The following is a 17,260-nucleotide window of genomic DNA, read 5'->3' as shown; positions in this document are numbered from 1 at the left end:
CTAAAACCATCACAGCCATCTTCCCGCATCAACTTCAGAAGATGACGACAAAAATGCATTTTTATTTCAATATGGTCCATTGCTAATCGGCACAATGTTTGTTTTTCGTACACACCCTCCCCTACCCCTGTGCCTGTTGGGTGAGGAAAGTGCCACACTTTAATGACATTAGGGCAAGGAGTAAGTTGAACTGAATATAATGGGGAGAAAGGAGAACTTGGCACGGTGTAGGAATTTCCAGTAGCGAGCCCTGGGTGTTAATTTTATAACCACCCCTATACCAACAGGTCCTATGACAGGTTACAACAGTTTAACTTGGCCAGATGGGCAGGATATAATTAATTAATTAATAATAATAATAATAATAATAATAATAATAATAATAATAATAATTGTTGTTGCTATTGTTATTGTTATTAAAATTCAGTACTAAAAACAGTTAAAACAAATTGCAGCCATGGGAATAGGATGAGTCCTGAAAACAGGTCTCAGGTGCCAAAGTGAAGGTACAAGATACATCTTTGTAGGGAGGGAATTCCACAACTTAGGGCCATCTGGCCTGTTTCAGAGTCTAACTCAGGGGTCAGCAAACTTTTTCAGCAGGGGGCCGGTCCATTGTCCCTCAGACCTTGTGGGGGGCCAGACTATATTTTGAAAAAAATAATGAACGAATTCCTATACCCCACAAATAACCCAGAGATGCATTCTAAATAAAAGCACACATTCTACTCAGGTAAAAACACCAGGCAGGCCCCACAAATAACCCAGAGATGCATTTTAAATGAAAGGACACATTCTACTCATGTAAAAACGTGCTGTTTCCCGGACCATCCGCGGGCCGGATTTAGAAGGTGATTGGGCTGGATCTAGCCCCCGGGCCTTAGTTTGCCTACCCATGGTCTAACTCTTCTTCTTTGGAAACAATTGATCATAATGATTCTAGTGTAGACATTGTGTTTGCCTGAGCTAGCTTCCTTCTATATAAACACACACAGAAACACTTCAGGCAAATTCATTTTGGCCCATAGCACCTTTCGGATACCCTCCTCCTTGTTTACTTCTGCCTTTTCGGTGCTCCTCTCCATGTCTTGTTTTGTTTTTAAAAAGCGTTGAAATGCTGCAAAGAAGGCTTGACTGTTTCTTTTCCCAAGGAATAGATTAGCACCTCCCCAAGAATGTCAAAAGCTCACAATAGCCATATTCAAAACCCAGGACCAGATGTCCTCCAACGCATACTCTTAAGTCATAGTAGTCAAAGAATAAACAAACATCTGTGACTGACGTAGCCGCCTCAAGTAGGCTAATACCTCCGTCGGGGTAATTCATTTTGGAGAAGCAGACTAAGAAGCAGCAGAATCAAAATGAAGACAGCTTTTGTTATTGTTTTGACCCTTCTAACCATTTTTGTAGGTAGGTATTATTAGCAATGGGGGGGTGGAAGGGAAGATGTACTATTCTGTCGGGAGCTCTAGACAGCAGACTGGCTTGTTGTATTTTGCTACTGAAATTTTCTCCACGATTCTGGCTGAACTTCCTACTGTGGTGTTACACTGCAGCCTTTTAATTTTGACAGCTTGACAACCAGGCTAGTGTGGAAGATAATCTATAGAGATCAATATCAGCCCTATTCCTGCGCATGTTTACTTAGCGGTAAGCCCCGCTGAATTCAATGGAGCTTATTTTCCCAGCAAGTGTTCTTAGGATTGCAGTCTGAAAGAGATCCATCCTGTGGATATTAGAGTCACAGATCAGTAAACAAACTGCTAGCTGCTGTTCTCTTGAACACACTTCCTACTAGGGTTTATGTACTTGTTCTGGGTAAATATGCTTAAGATCTCACTGTGCTGCTACAGTCCTGTGCATCCTTACCTGGGAGCGATTGCCTTTGAATTCAGCGCACTTAACTTCCACAAAACGTTGCACAGGATCCTTTAAAGTTGTAAACCTGTTTTTTTTTAAAGTTGTAAACCTGTTTTTTTTTAATTGCCAGTATTTTACTGCAGCTCTTGCTCAGTGATCCATGCTGTTTCTTTGCCTAGATAAGGCTCTCAGACCAACCAATCAATCAATCAATCAATCAATAAAATAAATGCCTTTATCTTGCATAGCAGCCCTTTAGATGATGAAGTGCAATGTTAACCAGGATGTTCTCCTGCACAAACTGTGTTGAAATGAATGAGAGCTGTTCAGAGCACGCCTTCCATTCATTTCAATGGGGCTTGCATGCACACACGCACACACACACACACACACACACACACACACACAAATGGAAAAAGAGTAAATCTGATCACAAGTAGACGGTGCCGTTATACTTTCCTAATTTTGTGAAGAGATGTGGTTCTATGTAGGTTTTGTTTACTTTAACCTATCCAACTTATAAACAAGCCCTAGTTTATTATTAAAAATGGTTTCAGATTCCACTCATGCCTCCTGGAATGTAATATCCTCCTGAGAAGGCACTGTAATGAAAGAACACTTTGTGTATTGTAATATATATATATGTGTGTGTGTGTGTGAGAGAGAGAGAGAGAGAGAGAAAGATACACACACACATCTATAATATAAGCCTTCCAAACATTTTATCCTGTACCTGAAAACTTAACTATTCTTGTCCATTTCGATTTTTTAAAAAGATGCCTCGCCAATACTACCAGAAAAACAAGCCAAGCAGCTTTTGAGAACCCGTCGCGAAGACAGACCAAGAAAAGCTGGCTTCCCTGATGAACCAATGAGGGTGATTTTAATATTTCACTTAAGTAAAACAGATGTTTTTGGGTTGTTTGTTTTTGCTGGCTTATCTTTAAATGTGACAGATTCTAAGCAAACCATTAAAATCAGCACAAAGCTTCTATTGTTAAGCTTTTGAACATTTTTTTTTTGCCAAAATAAACTCAAGCGGATCATTTCTACAACGGCATGATTGAATGTGCCTCTGTGTTCTATCTGTACGACTTCTTGCCATTGCTCTCCAGGTCTGAGAATCAATAACTGTACACACCTGCTACTCCATTCTAACAAAATGGCTCAGTTTTTAGTTAAGAAAGCTGTATTTCATCTGCAGGAAGGGGGCACCAATCAAGCAATGCTTTAAATTATTGTGTGCATTAATGTACAAAGTGAAGGATAGAAGAGTATGCACGACAAATCCTCATTTTTTAAAAAACAACAACGACCCACTATAATATTAAGCCTGTAATTCTATATTTACATTACTGAACATTTTAAGGAACTTAATAAAAGAGACCAGGATTCCCCCACCCCCCAGTCATCTACCCTTTTAGTCTCATATATTCAATATGCTTGTCATTTATTCATCTTTACAGACCTTCAACTACCATTCACACACAGGAGGGACTTTGGTCTTATAGCATTCGCTACAAACTGTTGTGAAGCAAGGCTGCATTACAACATCATGTTCTTTTTTCATGTGGTCTCTGATTTGTCCGCAAGCCAAGCAACTTGTACCAGAGAGGTAAAGGTAAAGGGACCCCTGACCATTAGGTCCAGTTATGGCCGACTCTGGGGTTGCGGTGCTCATCTCGCTTTATTGGCCAAGTGAGCCGACGTACAGCTTCCGGGTCATGTGGCCAGCATGACTAAGCTGCTTCTGGCAAACCAGAGCAGCGCACGGAAACGCCGTTTACCTTCCCGCCGGAGTGGTACCTATTTATCTACTTGCACTTTGACGTTCTTTCGAACTGCTAGGTTGGCAGGAGCTGGAACCGAGCAACGGGAGCTCACCCCGTCGTGGGGATTCGAACCACTGACCTTCTGATTGGCAAGTCCTAGGTTCTGCGGATTAACCCACAGTGCCACCCGCGTCCCGTTTGTACCAGAGAACACTGCCTTAAATGCAAAGCAGGCATGGGGGGGGGCGCGATCATGCAGGTGACCTCTGCCTTAATGGAGATCTACGTCTCTCTGCTCAGTGTTTTAAAATGTGCTGTATTTATTTACTGATACTTAAAAACAAACAGACCTGATTAGGTCTAGATGCTTTCTTCTTTGTTTATTTCTTATTATTTAATTGTTGATAGTTTTTAAAAATTAATATTAAATCATACTACTTATAACTATGATATGGAGATACATACAGAGAGAAAATTGATAGTAGAGAGACAGAATAGAGTGTTTTTTTCCAGGATGTGATGGGAGCTATCCCAGGTGGGAGCTGGGAAGATGTGGATCACTGTTTGTGTACGGAAGATTAAGATAGAAAGTTGACAGAATATAAAATTTTGTTTGTGTGTGAGTGTTTTTCTTCTTTCTTCTCTGTCTTTACTCTCTTTTTTCATTTTTTATTATTTTGTTCTCTTTAGATAGCAGCTTACTTTGGTTTTTATTGTATTATATGTTGAAAACCTTTAATAAAATTGAGTTTAATAAAACAGATTCAGGTAGGTAGCCGTGTTGACGTGCTGACGCAGTCGAAATAAATTAAATAATTGTCCAGTAGCACCTTAGAGACCAACTAAGTTTGTTCTGGGTATAAGCTTTCGTGTGCATGAACACTTCTTCAGATACACTGAAACAGAAGTCACCAGACCCTTATATATAGTGGGAGAGTGGGGTGGGGTTTTTCTCATAAGGGTAGTACCAGAAATGTGCAAATGTGTAGGTTCCTGGAGAGAAGATTGGGGCTGTTTTGCTCCTCCTCCAGTTCTACTGCTCTATTGTGAGCTAAGCTATGGTTTGGCTTAGCGTTTGTCTCACTACACATGAACAGTGAGGGATAAGTCATAGAACAAACCTACAGCTTGTTGTTTGCCTGAAGTGAGATAAACCACAAGCCTGAGTTCAGACACATCACTAAGCCATGGCTTAGTACAGTGGTACTTCGGGTTACAGATGCTTTAGGTTACAGACGCTTCAGGTTACAGACTCTGCTAACCCAGTAATAGTACCTCAGGTTAAGAACTTTGCTTCAGGATGGGAACAGAAATTGCTTGGTAGCGGCACGGCAGCAGCAGGAGGCCCCATTAGCTAAAGTGGTGCTTGAGGTTAAGAAGAGTTTCAGGTTAAGAACGGACCTCCAGAACGAATTAAGTTCTTAACCCGAGGTACCACTGTACATAGTAGCAGCAGGGCAAAAGGAAGACCAGAGCAGCTGTGATCTCTCCGGGAACCTGCATGTTAATTCATTCATGCTAAACCATAGTTTGGCTTAGCATTACGTGCAAACTGGGTCAATAAGTTTGCTGTTAGCATATACTATGAGTAAAGCAACAGTCACTCTAAGGTGGTTCAGTACATCTAACCAACAGACTCAGTGGCCCATTTCTGAGTGGCTTTAAAAAATACTTTCCTTTAACAGGAATACCTGCTTTACCTCCAGCAACTGGAACAGAGATCTGAAGAACAATTCTTTGAGCACTGGCTGAATCCACACTGCCTCCCTCATTGCAACAGGAATATAGTTCACCCGGTGTAAAAGGGTCAGTTCCTTTCTGAATGACAGCAAGCCTTCTTTTCATTTTTAACTATTTCTTTCGGGGCAGAAACCTCATTTTGCAATGCGGTGTTGTGATAACATTTCCCAATATTTCTTCCCAGATCATCCTTCTGTGTGGGGGAAAAGAAACCGTCAACGTTCAATGAGACAAGATTCACCTAGTACTGTCTATGCCAGTAGAACATCCACGGCTTGGGTGTTTTTGGAGACTAATCTGCTACTTAGCTGAGCTTTCTTGGTAACGACGATAAGCACTTCATTTTGATGAAAAAGCACAGGTATACATTTGTGCAATCTCCCAGGCCTCTGTCTCTCTCTGAAACATGTAATCGCGATTTCTAGTTTAGAAAGCGGTAGGTTCCTTAGACATCCCTAAGAATTCTGTTGCTATTCTTGTTCTTCAAAATGCAGCCAGCTGAAGTGGTTTAAGTCAGCATCTGTGCATCTGTTTTTAAGTCAACAACCTCAGCGGCCAAGGACCATAGCTGTCAACCTTCCCCTTTTTTGCTGGAAATTCCCTCATTCCAGCACCGTTTTCCGCTGCTTCCCGCTGCTATCCCGGATTGTTAGATATCCCGTAGACTGTCCCTGAGGCTGCTGATCCCTTATTTTCAAGGCTGCTGTTCCCTTATTTCCAAATCTGAAAGTTCCGTTTCTCCACACTTCTGCAGCAATGTGCATATTTTTGTTTAAAAATCCCCACGAAGATTCGTCGTCTCATTGCAAATTTCTCCTAATGCACTCGTATTTGAACACAGTTTTGACTGATCTACACTTTTTTTTTTTGGAATGCCATTTCCTCCAGTACAATGCCTTTTTGTGCACATTATTTAGTCCTTCATTATTGTGGAGAAGTGCACATTTTGAAGGGTTTTGTCTTGTGTATCAGTTGGGCAGTACAAATAGGGGTAGTTTCTAATTAAAACAGCTTGTGTCCTCAGAGACGTCCTTTCAAGAATGCAAGTTTGTGTGTGTCCACACACATATTTCCTCAACGTTTGAGGAATACATAGCTGCAATTTTGTTCCAAATGTCAGAAACTTCCACTTTAGGGTAGAAAAGGAAATTGGAAGCTTTCACTAAAAAGTAGCCACAGGGGCAAATAATGTAGCTGATTTGGAAGATGAGCTGAATGACAGTAGTTTTGCTAATTACTTTGTAATTAAAAGCAACCATTTGCTCAGCATTAGCTTTCTGTTAATTGCCTCATATAAAACCTGCTTCAAACAAAGCTTGTTTTCAATATTTTGGTGTTTCTTCATTGAATCCGATGATGAGTGTGGGTAGAAATTTTCACTAGGCAGTGACTTGTTACTCTATAAATGTGGCTGTAATAGCTGCTTGCAGATCTGCTGCTCCCCATTCCCACCCTCCTTCAACAGTCCAACGGGGGAGTTGTTTTGCCAGATCACGAGTCTAAAATATAGCGTGCAGTGAACCAGGTGTGAAAGTACAATGTGTGGCATTCGTACAGAGCCCAGGGTCATCTCACGGACTATTGACCCGTACACCACTAGTCTGCTGCCACCAACCAGGTCCTCCCCGGTAATTCACTTAGTCTCAGTCAAATTGCCAAATGATTGCAAAGCAATCCTTGCTTACATATTGTACCAATGGTGGTTTTCCTATGGGAGTCAGGAGTTCTTATCTGCTATACAGTGACAATTTGTAGATGAATCTGCCTTAGTTCAGTAACTAAGAGGTGCAAAAAAACTCCCCAGGAGTACTTATGGGTATATACAAGGATGTGTTGAAGTGTGACCAGCCCCAAAATGAAAGTGAACTAGAAGTGGTTCTGGGGGTGACGTAGCTTTTTTTTGGGGGGGGGTGCACAGGGGCAGTTGCAAAATTCTTAGGGGGTGCATAATTTCAACACCCGGTGCTGCCTCAATACACTTCTGCACTTCTGTTGCTGAGGTCTGTTGAAAATGGATCATAATCGTAATTATAATCATAATTTATTTGTACCCCACACATCTGACTGGGTTGCCCCAGCCACTCTGGGTGGCTTCCAGCATATATAAAAACGAAGTAAAACCTTAAAAAGCTTCCCTATACAGGGAATAGGGTTGCATCTAATGATTTTTTGGGTATATTATTTTCACCAATACATGCATCTGTGTGCAGATTTTACCCCCAATATATGCCTCTGTGCATTGCTTGCTTGAAGAATTAATTAAAATAAATTGAATTAATTAATTAAATTAATTAATTAATTTTGAAGGATGGCAAATTAGAAAAGGCAAATTAGGCAAGTTTGCTTTCAGATGCAAACTAAGTTGAATTTCTCCCGCATCCCTAGTCCAGAACAAGGCAGGCCCAAGACAATTTGGCACCTGAGGCCCCCATTACCCTGTCAGGGAAGAAGGGTTGAGTGAAGATCTACACCAGGAACAAGGAGGGAACAAAGATCAACATCCAATCTGCTGCTCCTGCGGTTGACTCTCCTTGCCTCATAGGTGGGCTGGCCCTGGTCCAAAGTCCTGCCTGATCCTATTTGTTGTTTGACTATTGGTTCTGAAGGCCTGAGGATGGGGACAAGATGCTTGGACAAGTCTGTTTGACAACTTTGCATGTTCCACTCTTGGTTTATTAGCAGGAAGCTGACAAATGCCTTGTTGACAGAGGGGGTGATCCTTGCTACCTTGATGGAGTATAGCTGCTCCTGAAAAACAACAAACTGTAGGAAAACCCAAAATGGGACACGGTGGCGCTGTGGTCTAAACCATAGAGCCTAGGGCTTGCTGATCAGAAGGTCGGCGGTTCGAATCCCCGTGACGGGGTGAGCTCCCGTTGTTTGGTCCCAGCTCCTGCCCACCTAGCATTTCGAAAACATGTCAAGTGCAAGTAGATAAATAGGTACCGCTGTGGTAGGAAGGTAAACGGCATTTCCGTGCGCTGCTCTGGTTCACCAGAAGCGGCTTAGTCATGCTGGCCGCATGACCCGGAAGCTGTCTATGGACAAACACTGGCTCCCTCGGCCTATAGTGCGAGATGAGCGTGCAACCCCAGAGTCATCAGCAACTGGATCTTATGGTCAGGGGTACCTTTACCTAGGAAAACCAAAACATTATGACAAAAACCCCAAAGTTCTTTATCATGTGAGAACATTGTACACCAAAAATCACTTCTTACCACATGTAACTTCCTAGACTCTGAGATTTTTCTCTGAGCTCCTTTGAGATGTCCTTTTTTATTATTGCACCCCCAATTATAGAGTGCCCATCTCAGAGGACCCACTTTGCACTTACTTACAGTGGTACCTCAGGTTACATACGCTTCAGGTTACAGACTCCGCTAACCCAGAAATATTACCTCGGGTTAAGAACTTTACTTCAGGATGAGAACAGAAATCGTGCTCCAGTGGCGCAGCAGCAGCGGGAGGCCCCATTAGCTAAAGTGGTGCTTCAGGTTAAGAACAGTTTCAGGTTAAGGACAGACATCTGGAATGAATTAAGTTCTTAACCTGAGGTACCACTGTACTTATTTATTACCTGCCCTTCACCCTGAGGTTCCAGGGTGGGTTACAACTTTAAAACATAATACTGAACACTGTTTTAAATAACTTAAAATCACCAAAGCAAGGTGGGTCCTAAAAACATACATTTCAAGTGTCAAAAGCAAAGGGGAAAGAGAGGCGTCTTCAGTATTCATTGGAAGGTGGAGAATGAAGATGATAGATGCCCCTCTGTGAGGAGGGAGATCCATAGCTTAGGGGCTGCCACCAAGAAGGCCCTCTCCTGGGCCGCCACTCACCTCACCCCAGCCTACACACACACACATATATACAGTGGTACCTTGGTTCTCAAACTTAATCCGTTCTGGAAGTCCGTTCCAAAACCAAAGCGTTCCAAAACCAAGGCACACTTTCCCATAGAATGTAATGGAAAATGGATTAGTCCATTCCAGACTTTTAAAAACATCACCCAAAACAGCAATTTAACATGAATTTTGCTATCTAATGAGACCATTGATCCATAAAATGAAAGCAATAAACAATGTACTGCAGTCACACAATCAGTCAATCAATCAGTAGCTGAACTGGGTTCCACACAGTCACAAAAACACAAAATAAATAGCAAAAACAGACAGCATAACACTCAAAATGGAAGTGTGGCACTCAAATAAGAAACAAAACACTCAAAATGGAAGCGTAGCAATCGAAACGGAAGTGTGGCACTCAAAACGGAGCACATTCGGCTTCCGAAAAAAGTTTGCAAACCGGAACACTTACTTCCAGGTTTGCAGTGTTTGGGTCCCAAGTTGTTTGAGTACCAAGGCATTTGAGAACCAAGGTCCCACTGTATAGTGCTACCTCAGGTTAAGAACTTAATTTGTTCTGAAGGTCTGTTCTTAACCTAAAACTGTTTTAAACCTGAGGTACCACTTTAGCTAATGGGGCCTCCTGCTGCTGCCATGCCACCGGAGCACAATTTCTGTTCTCATCCTGAGGTAAAGTTCTCAACCCGAAGGTACTATTTCTGGGTTAACGGAGTCTGTAACCTGAAGCGTATGTAACCTGAAGCGTCTGTAACCCGAGGTAAAACTGTATATCTATATCTATCTATATCTATCTATCATCTATCTATCTATCATCTATCATCTATCATCTATCATCTATCATCTATCTATCTATCTATCTATCTATCTATCTATCTAATCTATCTATCATCTCTTGGGCCTTGAAAATATTGTTGTAGCCAGGACTGACCCACCCATGACTATCTCAGGTGGTCAGATCTGGGCTAGCTCAGGTTGTGGCAGGTAAGATGTTGCTGCATTGCATCGACCATGTTGGCTGGAGCTGATGGGAATTGTAGTTCAACAACATCTGGAGGAAGGGATCCCCTTGACCAGCCCTGGCCTAGGCAATCTAGGAATTGCCTCTTATATTAATGTCTAGAAAAAGATTCCTGGACCGTGCTAGCATTAGCTTAGCTATTACATTACATAGTCTACATCTTAAAGCCACACAACTTGCCATTATTCTCCACGTGAATATCTTGCTCGAATTTGTACCCGTGAAGGTGGGTTTCAATAAAGTTTCTCACAAAGTGATTAGAATATTAGAATGCAGTTACCACAAGAATATCTAATACTAGAGGCATTGCTATGTATTTCAAAGACTTGCGGCACAAATTTGCACCTGCTAATTTATAGGTATAGATGCAAATTTAGGCTAAAGTTTCTAAGAAGGGAAAGCAAACTGGCTTACTCTGAGCTATGTGGTGGCGCCAGGATTTTCTTGGTTTAGTAGTACAGTGTATGTTGTGGATTGGGCCCTCTGCTCCCCCCCCCCGCCAAGTCATTGGCAAGAGTTATGTACAATATCAAAACTAAAAGAAGTAGCTCTGGGCCACTTAAGATGGAAAATGGGTGGGTTCTCACCAGCATTCACTCTTTAGCCTGCCCAGTTCCCCTGTAAACAGTTTTAATAAATTAAAAGGGGTGGCAGGGAAATCAGATCTGGGATTTGGTGCATGAGATAAGAACTTCTAGAATGTTTAACTTGTATCGTTTAAATCTTTGTGTGTTCACAAACCAGCAAACCACTTCACTGGAGCTGGAAATCTTTGAAAGCTAGCTGTCCACTAGATGTCACTGTTCCTGCATGTAAATTATATAAACTTTTTGACTCAAATGATAAAAGTCTTAATTGTAGGTGTCTCGTGGCTATAATGTAGCGCTTTCCCCATACAATGGGGAAAAACAGATTCATTATAACCTATCCTCTTCCTATAAGTAGTTTTGTTTTGTATAATTTTCACCATAACTTTAGTTTACAAAGCCTGAGTAGAAACATGGGCACTTGCTCAGTAAACAATTGCTCTGAGATATATTTACACACATTGGTTGGAAGGTGAGCCTGGCATCAAGAACTATCTTTACATCTTGTTGCCATATTCAGCTCCACACACAGCTACTTATTCAATCTGCAAAAGCAAAAGCCTTGACCATCAAAACCAATAGTTCATCTCATTCGCTGCCATCCCTATTTTTTGAGTACCTTGCTCAGTCCCTGCTCCTGCCAACCTAGCAGTTCGAAAGCACGTCAAAGTGCAAGTAGATAAATAGGTACCGCTCTGGTGGGAAGGTAAACGACGTTTCCGTGCGCTGCTCTGGTTCGCCAGAAGCGGCTTAGTCATGCTGGTCACATGACCCGGAAGCTGTACGCCGGCTCCCTCGGCCAATAAAGCGAGGTGAGCGCCGCAACCCCAGAGTCGGCCATGACTGGACCTAATGGTCAGGGGTCCCTTTACCCTTTACCTTTAAGCCTGATTAAAACGTCCCCCTAGTTTGTATTTTGGTGAGATGGGGGCATGTGTTTTAAAACTTTTGCTAGAGTGTGCAGACATGCAGTTGAACATTCCACATTATTTCACATTTCACATTTCACTTCAGGGTTTTCAGAAGTTAAAACTCTCCCTCTTTCTGATGCATTTTTTTCTCTTCATGAATACACAAGGTTGCTTCAGACATAATGAAAACCACAGTTTCCTGCTTTATGGGATGGGCGGGGAAATAAATAATAAAATTATTATTGTTAAAAAAACAATTTTGCCGTTTACAGGTGGGACTCAATCACATACTGACAAGTTCAGGTTGTGCAATTGAAGTTGATTGGGAGGTCTTGTGCAACAAACTAGCTTCCACAAAAGACCAAGGAAAGTGACTGGATGATGCCCTGGAAAAGGGTGGGATACAGCACTTGCTTAACCTCCCTGCAAACAAGGAATGTATCTGAGGATGCATAGAATTCTATTCATTGATCAAGAAAACTTAACATTCTTGCTGTCGATTTTCCATTCAAACCTGTGGCTTGGATCTTTGGCACCTTCTGGAAGTTCCTCGGAAGTGGAAACTCTCTTGAACAGCCATAGTGGATGAAGGGGTCATTAGCCAAAATTCAGCAGAGGGGCTGTGCATAAACTTCACTTCACTGGTGCCCAGTTTTGGACCATTATTTCCTCCTCTCACAGCCCAAAGCCCCGTTTCATGCTTTTCAGAAAGTTTCCAGAGAAGCACCACAGAGAGGGAGGGGTGGGCAATCAACTTCCATTCACAGTTCTGAGGATCTGATCCTATATGCTTAAGAAAACCCCTCTACAGTTGTAGCCCTCTGTTACTGTGTGTTGCAATCCCATCTTACCTCTAGTGTACGGCAGTATAACTGGACTGAAATTACAGTTACACCCCCTAACCTGCCTCCCTTGTAACTATACAGTGATTTTCTGTGAACCGCCCTGAAACCTCCGGGTATGGGGCAGTATATTCTCTTTCTCTCTCCCTCCCTCTGTAAGCGTAAAGGTAAAGGACCCCTGGATGGTTAAGTCCAGTCAAAGACAACTATGGGGTTGCGGTGCTCATCTCGCTTTCAGGCCGAGGGAGCCAACGTTTGTCCACAGACAGCTTTCCGAGTCATGTGGCCAGCATGACTAAACCTCTTCTGGCGCATGGGGGACCGTTTTGAGTGCCAGAGTGCACGGAAACACCATTTACCTTCCCTCCGCAGCCGTACCTATTTACAGTATCTACTTGCACTGGTGTGCTTTCGAACTGCTAGGTTGGCAGGAGTTGGGACAGAGCTCACCCCGTTGCCGGGATTTGAACTGCTGACCTTCTGATCAGCAAGCCCAAGAGGCTCAGTGGTTTAGACCACAGCGCCTCATATATATACCGTATATAAAACAAGTCAGAATGAATGCACATTAAACAGCTGACGTCTAATCTCCCTGTAAACAAATCAGGATAAGCGCTCAATAAACAGGTCATCTGGAAGCAATGCAAGTATCATGCAGGCTCATTCATACAGTGGGAAACTGTGGTATTCCATTATGTTTGAACTGAGTCATAATGTCACTACACTGAACATCTATCATCTATCTATCTATCTATCTATCTATCTATCTATCTATCTATCTATCTATCTATCTATCATCTATCTATCTATCTATATCTATCTATCTATCTCTCTGTCTATCATCTATCTATCTATCTATCTATCTATCTATCTATCTATCTATCTATCTATCATCTATCTATCTATCTATCTATCTATCTATCTATCTATCTATCTATCTATCTATCTACCTATCTATCTACCTATCTATCTATCCATATCTATCTATCATCTATCTATCTATCATCTATCTATCTATCTATCTATCTATCTATCTATCTATCTATCTATCTATCTATCTATCTATCTATCTATATCTATCTATCTATCTATCTATCTATCTATCATCTATCTGTCTATCTATCTATCTATCATCTATCTATCTATCATCTATCTATCTATCTATCTATCTATCTATCTATCTATCTATCATCTATCTATCTATCTATCTATCTATCTATCTATCTATCATCTATCTATCATCTATCTATCATCTATCTATCTATATCATCTATCTATCATCTATCTAACTATCTATCGTTTCAGTGGTAGATCACCTGCTTTGCAAACTGGATGTTCTAGCATTTCTAAGGAGGGCTGGAGAAGACTTTTAGCAGAAACTCTGGAGCCGCTGCCAGCAGACAATACTGAACTAGATGAGCCGATGTTTTGATATGATATGTTATTTGTATTCCCACAGCAGCAATGAGCTCAAAGCAGCTTGCAAAGATAACAGCAGCATTTAAAATTAGCAAACACTTTGCTTCCTATAATCATATAACATAAGGCAAAAGCAAACAAGATGGCGACTGTCCCCCAGCCTTTCATGGAGAAAAGCTAAGTAGATTGGCTGCTGGGTGACTGTACTTTAACACTGGTGTTATGGGATGGCGTCCCCCACTTTCCTTAAGAGCAGAAAGCTGCTTCAGGGGATGTAGGGTGCAGTTCTGTCTATGCCCTCCACAGCAGAGGAGCAGGTGGAGTTGTGGTCTAAACCACTGAGCCTCTTGGACTTGCTGATTGGAAAGTCGGCGGTTAGAATCTGCACGATGAGGTGGGCTCCCATTGCTCTGTCCCAGCTTCTGCCAACCCAGAAGTTCCAAAGCACACCAGTGCAAGTAGATAAATAGGTACCACTGCGGCAGGAAGGTAAGCGCCATTTCCGTGTGCTCTGGTTTCCGTCACTGTTTTCTGTTGCACCAGAAGCAGTTTAATCATGCTGGCCACATAACCCGGAAAGCTGTATGTGGACAAACGCCAGCTCCCTCGGCCTGAAAGCGAGATGAGCGCCGCAACCCCATAGTTGCCTTTCACTAGACTTAACCGTTCAGGGGCCCTTTACCTTTTTACCCTTTTTTATCCCCTCCTCCTGCATATTCTGCCGGGGGGGGGGGCTTGAGGGGTGAGGAACATTTGCAGCCTGAGGACAACGATTCTTTCTGGGCAACTTTTTGGGGGCTAGCGGTGGCAGGGGTGCCAACTTGAATAAAATATTGGGGGTGGAAAGGTAAACACTGCCCTGCATAATCAATCGCATGAAATAACACATACACACACCATTTGAATGGCAGTGCCCACCAGCCGGGAGCCCCCCTCAAATATTTAATGGGGGGTCTGAAGGGACCTTGGCCCCTAGGAGTTGGCTCCTATGAGTGGTGGGCAGGGCCAGAGGCAAAGTGTGCAGAAGAAGAAGAGTTTGGGTTTGATATCCCACTTTATCACTACCCGAAGGAGTCTCAAAGCGGCTAACATTCTCCTTTCCCTTCCTCCCCCACAACAAACACTTTGTGAGGTGAGTGGGGCTGAGAGACTTCAGAGAAGTGTGACTAGCCCAAGGTCACCCAGCAGCTGCAGGTGGAGGAGTGGAGACGCGAACCCGGTTCACCAGATTATGAGCCCCCCACTCTTAACTACTACACCACGCTGGCTCTGATGCAATGAATGCGTGTTTTTTCCTTTGTGCAGTAGTTGTTGTTATTGGTGTCCGTCTGTCTCAAGAGACAATGGGGTACAGCTCTGGGGGTGACGTCAAGCTGCTCCGTTAGCAGCACTGAAGTGACCTCCCTGAGGCACCAGTGTGGGAAGTGTGTATGGAGGTCCTGGGATGCCCAGACGACAAGCCACCCCCCTCCCCAGACTCGCTGACGTTGTCCAAAGAAAAGCAGGTTATAGCGAGTAATTGGAAAAAATGCAGAAGAGCTGGGGTGAACCAATGGAGGAAAAAACTGAATAATATTATAATTTTAGAATACCTAACTGTGAAGATACATAGAATGAGAGGGCTTAAGGTCAGTGAGAAAGAGGAGGATTGGTTTCAGAAGATACTGAATTACAGTGGTACCTCGGGTTAAGAACTTAATTCGTTCTGGAGGTCCATTCTTAACCTGCAACTGTTCTTAACCTGAAGCACCACTTTAGCTAATGGGGCCTCCCACTGCCGCCACGCTGCCAGAGCAGAATTTCTGTTTTCATCCTGAAGCAAAGTTCTTAACCCGAGGTACTATTTCTGGGTTAGCAGAGTCTGTAACCTGAAGCATATGTAACCTGAGGTACCACTGTATTTGGGTAGGTTTGAACAATTTGGGGCAATTAAAATGTTAAATGTTAAATAAACCTTGTGGAGGGAGGAGTGTTAAGGTATACAGAAGTGTACATATGATTGAATTGAATTTGTTATTATTGAATATGTATATTACTGAATATTGTACAGTTTTACCTCAGGTTAAGTACTTAATTCGTTCTGGAGGTCCGTACTTAACCTGAAACTGTTCTTAACCTGAAGCACCACTTTAGCTAATAGGGCCTCCTGCTGCTGCCGTGCCACCAGAGCACGATTTCTGTTCTCATCCTGAAGCAAAGTTCTTAACCTGAAGCACTATTTCTGGGTTAGCGGAGTCTGTAACCTGAAGCGTATGTAACCTGAAGCGTATGTAACCTGAAGCGTATGTAACCTGAGGTACCACTGTATACCCAATTTATCAGCCGCCTGGGGGCCGGGTGTTTCACTGTTTATTTTTTGGTGGTTGGTAAAAAATAAAATATAAGAAGAAAGAAAAGAAAGGAAAAGAAAAGAAAAGAAAAGAAAAGAAAAGAAAAGAAAAGAAGAGCAATAGGCTTGGCCCTGGACGGCCATTGGAATGGATTGCTACGTAGTAATTTAAACTCACATTGTACCGCTGAGGGCAACTTGCCCACCGGCCTTCTCCACCCCTGGAGCAACAATTTGGCAGCGCACATGCCACACACCTAGACTTGCCACTTCTTTATTTATTTTGTTGACTGAGGAGATTGTGGTGCCGTTACTGAGGCGATCCCAGCATCGGGGAAAGGGTTTTCCAGTTGCCAAGAAGTGAGGAGAACCCACGAAATAGCACTTCTTTTTCTGGCCAGGAATGCAAGCAAAACCTTAAGGGGAAATAAAGTTAATTGGGGATGGGCTAAAACTGAGGAAAGGAGAAGCCATAAGGCCTAGCCCTCAAACCCTCTTCCCCTCTCCTTTGAACACACACACACACACACACACACACACACACACACAGCACGGAGCCCTTGTTGTCTGCAGGGAATGGAAGACGGTATTAAAAAACAGGGGGTCTTCTATTGCTTTAATTATGGAAGAATACTAGCATGATAAATTTAAATTTACAGGTCCAACGGAAGACCCTTTAATTTGCTGGGAAATGACAAGGCGTCTGTGGCCAACGTGTGTAAAATTTGCTCCTTTCTACCTGAGTTACATGCCATTTGATATTTACTCTGAGTCTGAGGATATATTTACTATTCATTCAGTGTCACGACCGATCAAAGGACCTTAGTCAGGATAGGATGTGTTGGTGTCTCACTCCTCTAAATATGAAACTTTGCTGACTTTAGAAGCAGGGGTTTTTTTTGGGGGGGGAGGGTTA

The 17,260-nt window shown here is 42.6% G+C and overlaps 1 protein-coding gene across 1 annotated transcript; it reads left to right on the top strand.

Annotated features, from left to right (window-relative positions):
* The first annotated feature begins 1,270 nt into the window (after window positions 1-1,270).
* Window positions 1,271-6,057, top strand: LOC309363197 (uncharacterized protein C17orf67). Its single transcript, XM_081899302.1, has 4 exons — window positions 1,271-1,410; window positions 2,637-2,737; window positions 5,318-5,438; window positions 5,557-6,057. Exons 1-3 carry the CDS (start codon window positions 1,362-1,364, stop codon window positions 5,432-5,434), a joined length of 267 nt encoding a protein of 88 aa, XP_081755428.1. The 5' UTR covers window positions 1,271-1,361; the 3' UTR covers window positions 5,435-5,438; window positions 5,557-6,057.
* Window positions 6,058-17,260: the final 11,203 nt, after the last annotated feature.

Source organism: Podarcis melisellensis, assembly GCF_964234715.1.
Source record: "Podarcis melisellensis genome assembly, chromosome: 2".
Taxonomy (NCBI): domain Eukaryota; kingdom Metazoa; phylum Chordata; class Lepidosauria; order Squamata; family Lacertidae; genus Podarcis; species Podarcis melisellensis.
Note: the sequence above shows the minus strand (reverse complement) of the source record. Positions and strands in the feature narration are given on the sequence as shown.